The following is a 13,058-nucleotide window of genomic DNA, read 5'->3' on the forward strand; positions in this document are numbered from 1 at the left end:
ATAACAATAAATTGTAAAAACACAACAGCCACATGTCAGTTAAAATCAAGTTATAAGTGTCCAGTGCAAGTTAAAAGTGTCCAAAGCAGAGTCAGGTAGAGCAGCTATTTAGTAGTCTGACTGCCTGTGGGAAGAAGCTGTTTAGTAGCCTTGTGGTTTTAGTTTTGATGCTCCTGTAATGTTTGCCTGATGGCAGAAGAACAAACAGTTCATGGAGAGGGGTCTTTAATGATGTACCGTGTCTTCTGGAGGCATGGACTCTGAAAAAGGTCTTGGACAGAAGGTAGGGAGACCCCAATAACCTTCTCTGCTCCCCTAACCACCCTCTGCAAGGCTTTTTGCCGACAGCACTGCAGCTGGAGTACCAGGTTGTGATGCAAAACGTCAGCGTACTCTCAACCACGCCTCTGTAGAATGTAGTTAAGATGTTAGTGGAGAGTGATGCTTGTTTAAGTTTCCTCAGAAAGTGCAATCTCTGCTGGGCCCGTTCCACAATCCCAGTGGTGGTCCTGGACCAGGTGAGATTGTCCAAGATCTGCAGCCCAAGGAACTTGGATGTTTTCCACTCTCTCCACTGTGGAGCCGCTGACGCTGAGGAGTATGTGCTCAGGCTGAGACCGTCTGAAATCGACGATCATCTCCTTGGTTTTGGTGACATTAAGCATCAAGTTGTTATCACTGCACCAGCTCTCTAGGTGTTTGACCTCCTCCCTGTACATTGTTTCATCATCATCATAAAGGCACAATAATGCAGTAAACATCACTGAACACATACTTACAAAGGGAGTAATGAAGGTTTAAAAAATAAAGTGTAACCGGGAAAAATTTGGCAAAGCAAGCCAAATGTGAATTGCTTTAAGTTAGGAATAAGAACAACATCACTACTTGAAGAAAAAAAACTGGCAGAAGAAAAATACATACAATACAAATTCTAATGCTGAGAAACTATCACTTCTTGGTTTACAGTGAATTTTAATCAGAGGACCTTTGCTTGCACTTTGCATATGTATGCATGGTGAGAGGGAAGGGATGAGATTTTTTAAGAAACTTTCTTGAACTAAAATTGTTGTCCATTATCTGTAAATATTCTCTTGATAAATCCACATGGTTTTAATGTTTTAACTTAAATCTACAAAAATTAGGCCTTTTTATAAAAACAAAATTATCTCCATAAACTCATTTAGCTAGCTTCTTTTCAATAAAGATACAACATGCATTAAATTTAACAAGAATTTTCAGTACCTTCCTTCTTGACCAATAATTTGTTCTGCATCCCTTCTCTCTGGACTTCTGATTCGTGTTCGTTTTCCCATTTTTCTATCTTCAGTCTCATAGACCTCTTTACTAGTTGTTCTTCCGGCTCTTGGAAGCTCAGCTCTGTTTGCCATAGCTTCAGCAAAATGACTGTCTGTGCTTGTCACGGTACTTCCACTTGCTTCTGAATCCAAGGAACTCATTGATCCACTGATATGTGAATGGGAGCCATTGGATAGCACGCTACTTGCAGATGGAAAAGGATCACTATATACAGGTGATGGGCAACGAGGAATGCCACCGGGTTCTATACCATGCCTGCTTGAAGAACTACTGGAGGGTGAAAGAACACGCATCTCTTGTCTCTGCTGCTCAAGAGGTGTCACTGTTCCTCTATCCATCTCATCGCCGTTAACAGAACTATGGTCAGACATAACCTCAAGGGGACGGACATCACCTATTTTAAAAAAAGTAAATCATATTACAGAAAATGTTTTCTAGCTAAGTATTTGGGTATTTCAAAAGGAATGACACGTTCATTAAAAACCTGGTTGCTTTACAGGTTTTGGATCCAACTAAAAGCATCTGATTTGAAGCTACATATAATAAACAGTAAAAATGTACAGTGTAATATTTATGTGGAATTGTTAATGTTTAATAGCCATTTCTAAAATTCATATTGTACTTTATAATTTGAAAAATAGAAACAATGGTAAATATTATGGGGGTCCTATGTTGCTAAATAGTGGCAGTATTCATGTATTAAATTAGTAAGCTTTGAAAACCACAGTAATGCTGAACAATTAGGCAATCAAATACCTTACACATCTATTTTAAAAGAAAACAGATTTAGGATTTAACTTGAGCATATTTGTCACATATACATCAAGACATACATCAATTGTATCAATGACCAGCACAGTCTGAAGACTGTGCTGAGAGCAGTTCGCAAGTCACCATACTTCTGGCACTACCACAGTACGCCCACATCTGAATTCATCAGCCCTAACCACACATGTCTTTGGGATATGGGAGGAAACCAGACACCCGGAAGAACCCCATGCAGTTATAGGGACAATGTAAAAACCCCCTTTAGATAGTGGCAGAATTGAACATCAATCAGTGATTGCTTGCTCTGTAAAGTGTTGCGCTTACTGCTGTGCTACTGTGCCACCTCAAATGTGCACAATGTCAGGAAATATCCTTAATAGCAACAAGAGGAGGTGGAGCGAAGTTAAGATGGCAATAAACGGCGACTCTTTTGCTTGCATCTTCAGAAACAGCTCTATTTCCATCTTTAATATCTTTATTCTTCACTTTCAGGGTTCTTTTGAAGACCCTGACCTGGAGTTACACACTTACTTCGGTTCTTTGCGGGAATGGGACCTGTTCTCGGGGTTTCAGGACTGGCTGTTGTTCCGCAAGTCAAGGGTTCGACCTAAGTGTCCGGCTCGGATTTGGAAGCCTAAGATCTCGGGGCTTTAGAGACAGGCGGAACGAGGGTCAGTGTCGTCGGAAAATCTATTGCTGTGTGCCTAAAGACCCGGGATCCTTGAGGTCTTTGGGAACAGAGCTCAGAAAAAGTGACGTAACTGACTTTTAACATCGTAAACCAGCGAATTGTTTGTTATGTCTCCCTGCTCGCTGGGAAAAACGGAGACACCTCCTTCTCCCTTATTAAGGAGAGACAGCCAGTGGTATGTCGAATGCTGGGTGAAACGCAAAGTCTTTAGGGTAACTGCAAGTCCATGTTTTTGCTATTGCTTTGCTCACACTTGAGTGCTCGGGGGCGGTGCCAATGCTTGCCTGTTTTTTGCTGGTGGGGGGAGGGGAGAATTGCTGCTTATGTGCGGGAGGGAGGGGAGCTGGGGGACTTCGGAGTTCTTATGTTTAACTGTTGTTCGTTCTTTGGGGCACTTCTCTGCTTTTATGGATGTTTGCAAAAAAAAAAAAAGCATTTCAGGATATATATTGTATACATACATAGGCATCCGTTAGTCTCATGAGACCATGGATTTGCGCCTTGGAAGGTTTCCAGGGTGCAGGCCTGGGCAAGATTGTATGGAAGACCAGCAGTTGCCCATGCTACAAGTCTTCCCTCTCCAGACCACCGACGTTGTCTAAGGGAAGGGCATTAGGACCCATACAGCTTGGCACCAGTGTCGTTGCAGAGCAATGTGTGGTTAAGTGCATTGCTCAAGGACACACATGCTGCCTCATCCAAGGCTCGAACTAGCAACCTTCAAATCACTAGACGAATGCCTTAACTACTTGGTCGCATGCCAAGTTGTATACATTTCTCTGACATTAAATTGGACCTTTGAGAATAAGCCAAGAGATTGTCAAGGTATGAACCACATCAAGAAGAAATAATACCAATTTTCTCAAAAATGAGCGCATCCAGTTCATTTATCATCCATTTCGACTGAAGCAGTTCACTTTATTTCTTTAGAGGTGATACTAATATGGTTCTTGGAAAAAAAGAATCTGCAAGATATTTTGAATTAAATAACGGTAAATTGGGATGACTTAGAATCATACTGAGTTTTTCATTGGTTGTGAACACATCCAGGGATTAATTACAGGGCTGAATTACAGCTCTAATGTTCATGCCTGCCCAGAATCCATGCAGAGGATTAGAAGAATGTTGTTCTAGCCAGTTACATAATTGGGTTCTTGAATATATTTTACATAAATAATGATTAATTCCAGTGGTCTACTTAAACCACTGTAATGATGCTGGTCTGAGTTTTGAATAGCTTGAGTTCAGCGATGTAGCCAAGCCCTGCTGGGTTTACTCTAGCTACAGTGAAGTCAAAACAGAAGATATTAATAACTTTAACTTATAATGGAAGGGGCAAAAATTATGCAGACCAAACTTGACTTTATCTTTACTATGTTACATTTAGGAAAATGAACAATGATGTCTATGAAAGTAAAATGCTCTTCAGGTTGACATATCAATTATTGATATCCTCTAATAGCTATTTCTAACATTCACGTCATAACTCAGCACAATTTTGAAAACAGTAATAATTCTAAATATTATGGAAGTTGTATGTTGCTGAACACTGGCAGTGCTGATACATTAATTTGTCAAGTTTTGGATAGATATGCTAAATATTTACATGGGATGAGAGAAAGGGGTAGGGGAAGGACTGGGCAATCAAATATTCTAGAATTCTATTCTCTCTTAAAAGAAAATCTAAATGCATAGTCATTAGTAAATGATTCTGCCGATGCTGGAGGAATTCAGAAGGTCGGGCAGCATCTATGCAGAGAAATAAACAGTTGACTTTTCAGCCAGAGAGCCTTAATCAGGACTAGATGCTGCCTGACCTGTGTGTGAGTGCTGCTATAAATGCACAATGTCTGCAAACATTCAAAAATCAAGTAAACTTGCTGTGTTGAAATGTGAAATAAAAACGAAGTGCTGGAAATTCTCTGTGGGCAAGACTGCACCTGTGTAAAGTTAACCTTTTATTTGAAAGGCTGGAACAAAGGAGAAAACAAGTGGCCTGAAGTTAGGAAATCAACAGAGTTCAGAAGGCTGAATGGTGCTCAGATGGAAAATGAAGTGCTATTCTTTAAGCTTATATTGAGCAATATTATAAGCTTACTGCAGGATTAATAAAGTCAGAGTGGAGAACTAAAGTGGCAGAGTAAACACAACGGCTCCTCAAAGCCATTATTCAATCTGCATTTTACTTCCCTGATTCACTGAATTAAGTACACTAGACTTAAAAACACCCAAGTGAATCATTGATTCATCCAAAAGGATTGTTTAGATCGCTGGATGATGGGAAGGCAAAAGACAAGAAGATGGTGTTGCATTTCCTGCAATTACAATCAGAGCTGTGAGAAAGGAGGTTGGTGGAATTAGTTATGGAGTAGGGAGTAGTGAATGGAATGGCCCTGTCAGAATATTGAAAGGGGATGGGAGAGAACAATGCTTCTGATGGTGTAATCTTGTTGGAACACTGACATGTCTGTAGCCCAATGCATTATTATTATTATTATTATTATTATTATTAATAAGGCTCAATATAATCTTGAGGAATATCATTCAACTTCCATCTGGACATATTATAGCTTTCCAGTCTATCAAATTTTTCTGCTTGCTTTAGAGCTGGTTAGTTCCTTTGTAGGATATATCTCTAATTTGGCCAGTTTTTGCCTGCTGGCCTTCCTTAATCTATCACCAGATGACCTCACCTACAGTTTTTTTTCCCCTCACTGCAATCTTGCCCTTATTTGAAGAGATATTTGTCCTATTCATCTCTTCCCACCTTCTCTGCAACATATGACTTGTTTTCTCTTTCCCAGTTTTGACAAAGGTTCTTTAACCCATTTCTCTTTCAATAAATGCTGCCTGACCTGATTCTTTTCCCCCAACGTCTTATGATTATTTCAGCTTTCCAACACCTGCAGGTTTTTCATTTTGAAACATAGTTTAGGATCTTCACAGGGTAGGTGTGGAGTTGATGTTTTCTTGTACTCAATCTTAACCCAAGAGGTTGGAAATTCAGGGTTGGGAGGCAATTTTTTGAAATTCACTGATGAAGGATCAGTAGACTGAATATATATTCAAGACAGCTATCACAGTTGATCAGAGTTAAAGAAAAAGGTAATGAAAGGATATGAGGTTAGTGCAGGAAAACTATGCTGAGTTTTAAAGAAAAACTAAGATCTTTCTGAATGTAGAAATTTTCAAAACTGAAGTGTGCAAAGACACTTACCCTCACCAAGGGAAAACAATCCTCCAGGAGAGCCACCATCAGGAAGAGACCAACTGTGAGCTGCCTCTGCTTCTCTACTCTGCAGTTCCTCCTGCCACAAGCTAGATCGTGAATCTGGTATCTTCTCTGGATCTGGGATTCCTGAACCTGTTACTGCCACTTTAGCTGGCCCAGGCTCCTAGGGTAGGAAAATAAAAGAAAAACATATTATTAGAAGTACAGTGGATTTTGGTTAATTGGGATACCCCAGGACCAATACATTTTGGCCCAATGAAACTGCTGCCCCAATTAACCAATGTTTCATGGAAATAGTTAAAAAAGTATTAAAAAAAAGACAAACCAGCTTTTAACTGAGTAACGAATTATTAAGATGAATTACAGAACAAATTAAAATACTATCAATACTACCGCAGTACTATAAAACTAAGTATTATCGACAGAGCAATGCATCCAGTGTACACTGTCATATTCTTTATTGATTGTAAATGAACAAAATCAGCACAGACACTTAGTACAGGTAAAGGACTGCCTTCATACAATGCTTTCAACGATAGCATTCTCCAAATCTTCATTTTCATTGTGACATTCAAGATGATTGTTGATACCTTCACAATTCCTAATTTGAATAGTGAGATTGTTTTATTTTCACTCCCAGCAGTTTCTGGCATCTCCAAGCCTGAATGTTTGAAACTGCAGTGAGCAAAACAGTTCTGAATTGTCTGACTGCTTATTTCTATTACTACTTTTGAACACAAGCACACACAACTGATGGATATTTAAAAACTGTTCACTCTAAGCACAGTGTAGTGTCAAATGGCCATGCAAGTGCATGCGACTGACGCTAGATAGAAACTGTTCGGCAACATTCTCTTGTCCCAATTAAGCGGCATAGTGAATCTCAGTTATTTTCTCGATTCATTTTTGTTCTTTAAGAGTTGTTCCAAATAAGCAGCTGCCCAATTAACCGATGACTCAATTAAGCAGAATCCACTGTATATTGGTTAAATGGTCTAATGTTTTGGTAAAAGGAATTAAATTTTGGCATTGATGTGTTAATGGAACAACCAGGTTTTGATCCTGAAAAAACAGTCCATCAAAAAAGAAGAAAATCCAAAAAACAATTGTCTCAAATTATTGTCCAAGTTTTAAGAAAACACCTGCACAAATATAAAGCATGCATTATTAAAGGTAGCTGTTTCTGTGAGAACTCTGCAATTTCTCACTATGTAAATAATTTACATCTTATCTAATTTGACAGACATTTAAAAATTATGCTTTCTCACATTCTTTATTTACCAGATGTTTTGACATAAATGCTCTATGGTTTACTTGTAGATTCCAGAAAGATGCCTTAATGGGATCTGGTGAACTCAATTAACTTTAACATTCCCACCGACTACACAATTTCCTTCTTTTCTGGTTGTCAAGATGGAATGAGTTGTGTTCCACATGACTTGGATGACAGCATCGGAAGCGGTTTAGAGCACTTACTAGAATACTACAAGGAATGAGTAGAGTGTCTTATAGTAAAGAGTTGAACAGGCTAGGCATACATTTAGTGGAATTCAGAAGCACATGAAGAAATTTGAATAAAGAAAATCCCGAGAAGTGTCAACAGGATGGATGTGAAGGGGACATTTCTTCTCGTGGGTGATCTAGAACAAACAATAATTGATTTAAAGTAGAAGATCACTTAGAGCAGGAGTTCCCAACTTGGACCCTTCAGTTAATGATAGGGGTCCATGATATAAAAAAGGTTGGGAACCCACGACTTAAGAGTCAGAAACAGGCCATTTAACTCAGCTGGCCCATGCTAACCAAGATGCCCCATCCAGGCTAGTCCCATTTGCCAGTGTTTGATCCATAGACCTTTCCTATCTGTGCAATTTTTGAAGATTGTTATGTACCTGCCTTAACCATTTTCTCTAGCAGTTCATTTCAAGTAAATACAACATTTTAACCAAAAGGTGGTCCCTCAACTTCCTGTTAATTCTCCCCCTTCTCACCTTAAACCTATGCCCTCCATCTCTGGATACCCCAACCCTGTGAAAAGTGCATTCACCATCATGATTCCATACACCTGTTAGATCAGCCTCAATCTCCTGTGATCTAAGGAATAAAGTTGAAATCCAAAGTGAAATTTATTATCAGAGTACATACATGTTACCACACAAAACCCTAAGATTCTTTTACCTGCAGGCATTGTTAGCAAATCTATAGAACAGTATCTGTAAACAGGATAGTCATTGTCATACTTTCTTGATCCCGGGGGAAATTGGTTTTCGTTACAGGATCAACGAATTACAAACTGTGCAAAAATGCAAATATAAATAAATAGCAATAAATAATGAAAACGTGAAATAACAACATAGAGTTCTTAAAGTGAAACTATTGATTGTGGGAATACAAGAAATAAAATGAGTGTAGTTATCTCCTTTTGTTCAAGAGTCTGCTGGTTGAGGGGTAGCAACTGTCCTTGAAGCTGGTGGTTGAGTCCTGGGGCATCTTCTACCTGATGGCAGCAGCGAGAAAAGAGCATGGCCTGGATGGTGAGGATCCTTGATGATGGATGCTACTTTTGTCCAGCAACATTTCATGCAGATGTGCTCAATGGTTGGGAGGGCTTTACCCGTAACGTACTGGGCCAAATCCACTATCTTTTGTAAGATTTTCTGCTCAAGGACATTGGTGTTCCCATACCAGACCATAATACTGCCAGTTAGCACACTTTCCACCACAGAACTATAGAAGTCTGCCAAGGCTTTTGATGACATGCCGAATATCTGTAGACTCCTAAGGAAGAAGAGGTACTGTTATGCTTTCTTCGCAGTTATATTTAAATGATGTTCCAGGACAGGTCCACTGAGATAGTGACACCCAGGAATTTAAAGTTACTGACCCTCTCCACCTCTGATCCTCCTACAAATACTGTCTCATGGACCTCTGGTTTCCCTCTCCTGACGTCTACAATCAGTTCCTTGGTCTCGTTGACACTGAGTGAGAAGTTGTTGTTATTACATCACTCTGCTAAATATTCAATATCCATTCTGTATGCTAATTCATCACCACCTTTGATGTGGCTCACAACAGAGGTGTCATCAGCATAGTCATAGGTGTAAAGCGAGTAGAGCAGAGGGCTAAGCACACATCCCTGTGGTGCACCTGTGCTGATGGAGATTGTGAAGTAGTTGTTTTTGGCAACTGCACAAGGGGGTTTCGAGGCCCATGTCTCACAGTTTACCGATTTGTTTTGAGGGGATGATGGTATTAAATGCTGAGCTGTAATTGATAAAGGGCATCCTGATGTATGCATCTATGCTGTCCAGATATTCCAGGGTTGTGTGAAGAGCCAATGAGATGCTGTGGATCCAAGTTGCCACTCAGACAGGAGCTAATAGGTTTCAATGTCAGCCGCTCAAAACACTTAATCACTGTGGATCTAAGTACCACCGAACAATAGTCATTTAGTCAAGTTTCCATGTTCTTCTTGGACACCAGTACGATTGAAGCCTGCTTGAAGCAGATGGATACCACACACTGCCAGAGGGAGAGGTTGAAGATATCCGTGAACACATCAGTCAGTTGGTCGGCACAGGTCTTCAGTACTCAGCCAGGTACTCCATCCAGACCTGATGCTCTCCTTAGATTCACTCTCTTGAAGGCAGCCCACGTGTCATATTCAGCGACTGAGACCAAAGGATCATTGGGAGACATGGTAGTCAAAGCAAGTATAGAAGACATTGAGCTCATCCGGAAGTGAAGCTCTGCTGTCCCCTATGTCGCTAAATTTAACTCTGTAGGAGATTATGGCATTCAAACCCTGCCACAGCTGTAAAGCATCCCTCATTGATTCCAGTCAAGTCTGGAGTCTCCACTTTGCCCATGAGAAGGCTTTCCGGAGATCATAACTGCACCTCTTGTAGCATTCCGGATCTCCAGACCTGATGCCTCTGATCTAACCCTCAGCAAGTTCTGGAAATTCAGGCTCAGAAACTCCAAGCCTGTTCAACATCTCCCTCTAACTCAGTCCCTCAACTCCTAGAAACATCTTTTTTTTTTAATCTTTCTTAGAGCAAAGCACCCAAAGCTGATCACAATACTCCAAATGTAGCCTTGCCAGCATCTTGTACAACTGCTCCATGATTTCCCAACTTTTATACTCAATTCCCTTACTGATGAAGGCCAGCATACAAAAAGCATTTTTCACCACCACCATGTACTTGGACTCTAAGGTCCCACTGTTCTAATACACTCCCCTGGGCCCATTCACTGTGAAAGTCTTGCCTTGATTTGACTTTCCAAACCTTATTACCTCACACTTAATATTGTATTAAATTCTATTTGCCATTTGTTGAAATGCTTACTAAGGTGTTCAAGATACCCCTATAATTTTTTTCTAAACTATCCTCACTGTTCACTACAACATCCATTTCGGTGTCAGCTACAAGCTTACCATGTCTAGTACATCTTATGCAAACTGTTGATATAGATAACAAACAATAATGGATCCAGCACCGAGCCCTGATAAAAACCACTAGTCATGGGCCTCGGCAACTCAAGTTCTTCCTCTAGTATCATTTAGAAGTATCAAGTAGAAAATAGTATAAATGCAGAGAGACAGGAAGAGGGTGAGGAGGAAGAGATGAGTATTGTTAGAAAAGGTAAGGAGAATGACAGAAAGATGGAGTTACAGAAAGAAGAACTAGAGTTCATTTCTCGAAGTTTTCTTTCTGGAATGGACACCTGCAGATCGTTAGTATATTTTTCTAGTCCGGCAACATGTATGGAAGAGAATAAAAAGTAACATTTCGGGCTGAGACACTTCATCAGAAGTGGAAAGGAAGGGAATAGAAGCCAGAATAAGGTGGTGAGGGGAGGCTAGGAATACAAGCTGACAGGTCAGAGGGAAGATGGGTGAGTGGGGGAGAGGGCATGAAGTAAGAAGCTGGGAGGTGAAACATGCAAGAGATAAGGGGTTGAAGAAAAATGCATCTAATAGGAGAGGACAGTGGGCCTTGTAAGTAAGGAAATGAGGAGGGGAACCAGAGAGAAGTGATGGGCAGGTGAGGAAGCGTGAGGGGGTGACCTGAATGGGGAATAGTAAAAAGTGAAAGACAGAGGATGAAGTAATTACTAGAAGTTAGAGATCATCAATGCTCATGTTATCTGATTGGAGGCTACCTGCTACTTGCCAGCTTGTACTTCTTCCTCTCCTCCCTCCTCCTTATACCAGCTTCTGTCCCCCTCCCTTGCCAGCCCTGATGAGGGGTCTAGGTCCAAAATGTTGATCTTTTATTCCACTCTATGGATGCTACCCAACTTGCTGAGTTCCTCCAGTATTTTGTATGTGATGCTCCTTGCTTCTTTCAAACATCTCCAGGCTTTCACCAGATCAAGGTCAGAACCCCAATGAAAAATCTGCCTACAAATGACTCAGAAGTGAAGAAATTTTCCTGCACACTGTCATTATTTCATTCAATACAGATAGATTTGGCTATTGCCAAGGATCAGTATATTACGCTTTTACTGAAAATTTTAGTCCATTAGGCACAAAAGGAACTGTGCAGTTATTATACATTAAGCCTCTGTGGGATACCGAGCTGTAAGGCTATCAGCAGAGCAATTAAAGAAACAAGATTTAAAGTAATAACAATCCAAAGCATCTCAAACCATTTAAAGTATCTAAATTCTAGTTTCCAAGAGCGTCAACAACTCTAAATTCCTCAGTGTTATTAATTTGAAGGACCTGTCCTGGACCCAGCATGCAAGTGAAATGACAAAGAAAGCACAGCAGCGCCTCTACTTCCTTATGGGTTTGCAAGGATTCAGCATGACATCTAATACTTTGAAAAACTTCTGTAGAAATGTTGTGGAAAGTATATTACTGGCTGTATCATAGCCTGGTATGGAAACACCAATGCCCTTGAATGGAAAATCCTACAAAAAAGTGGTGGATCAAGTCCATCATGGGTAAAGCCCTCCCCACCATTAAGCACATCTACATGAAATGCTGTTACAGGAAAGCAGCATCTGTCATCAGGGACCCTCACCACCAAGGACATGCTTTCTTCTCATTGCTGCTATCAGGAAGGTGGTATAGGAGCCTCAGGACTCTCACTTTCGGGTTCAGGAACAGTATTACCCCTCAACTGTCAAGCTCTTGAACCAAAGGGGATAACCACTCAACTTCACTTGCCCCATCTTTGAAATGTTCTTACAACCTATAGACTCACTTTCAAGGACTTTCATTTCATGTTCTCAATATTTATTATTTTTTTTCTACTTGCACAGTTTGTCTTTTGCAAACAGGCTGAACGTCCAAGGTGGTGTGGTCTTTCATTGATTCTATTATGGTTATTATTCTATTATGGATTTACTGAGCATGCCCACAAGAAAATAAATCTTATAGTTGTATATGGTGACATAAATGTACTTTGATAATAAATTTATTTTGAACTTTTGCATCAGTCTTCACTGTGGAAGACATTATGTTCGAAGTTCAGGAGTGTCGGGGGCAGAAGTGAGTGCAATTGCTATTACTCAGGAGCAGGTGTTGGGGAAAGTGAAAGGTCTGAAAGTAGATAAGTCACTTAGATCAGACGGACTACACCCCCAGAGTTCTGAAAGAAGTAGCTAGGGAGATTGTGAAGGCATTAGTAATGATCTTTCAAGAATCACTAAATTCTGGAATGGCTCCGGAGGACTGGAATATTGCAGATTTCACTCTTTAAATAGGGAGAGAGGCAGAAAAAAGGAAACTATAGGCCAATTAGCCTGACCTCAGTGGTTGGGAGGATGTCGGAGTCGATTGTTAAGCATGTGCTTTCTGGGTACTTAAGAGTCACATGTTAAATAAGACAAAATTAACATGGTTACCTTAAAGGAAAATCTTGCCTGACAAATCTGTTAGAATTCTTTGAAGAATTAACAAGCAGGATAGACAAAGGAGAATTGGTGGATCCTGCATACTTGAATTTTCAGAAGACCTTTAACAAGGTGACGCACATGAGGCTGCTTAACAAAGCAAGAGCCAATGGTATTACAGGAAAAATACTAGCATATATA

At 40.2% G+C, this 13,058-nt stretch overlaps 1 protein-coding gene across 4 annotated transcripts in view; it reads right to left on the bottom strand.

Annotated features, from left to right (window-relative positions):
• LOC140187342 (uncharacterized) overlaps positions 1-13,058 on the bottom strand; it is a 452,977-nt gene that overhangs the window by 214,594 nt on the left and 225,325 nt on the right. For 3 of the 4 annotated variants that reach the window (XM_072242543.1, XM_072242546.1, XM_072242545.1), the window contains exons 6-7: positions 5,994-6,171; positions 1,243-1,711 (exon numbers count right to left, since the gene is read on the bottom strand). In XM_072242543.1, the coding sequence (XP_072098644.1) occupies positions 1,243-1,711; positions 5,994-6,171 (647 nt within the window). The remainder of the gene's footprint in view (positions 1-1,242; positions 1,712-5,993; positions 6,172-13,058) is intronic. The other variant, XM_072242544.1, reaches the window with a different exon arrangement.

This window comes from Mobula birostris, chromosome 24 (genome assembly GCF_030028105.1).
Source record: "Mobula birostris isolate sMobBir1 chromosome 24, sMobBir1.hap1, whole genome shotgun sequence".
NCBI lineage: Eukaryota > Metazoa > Chordata > Chondrichthyes > Myliobatiformes > Myliobatidae > Mobula > Mobula birostris.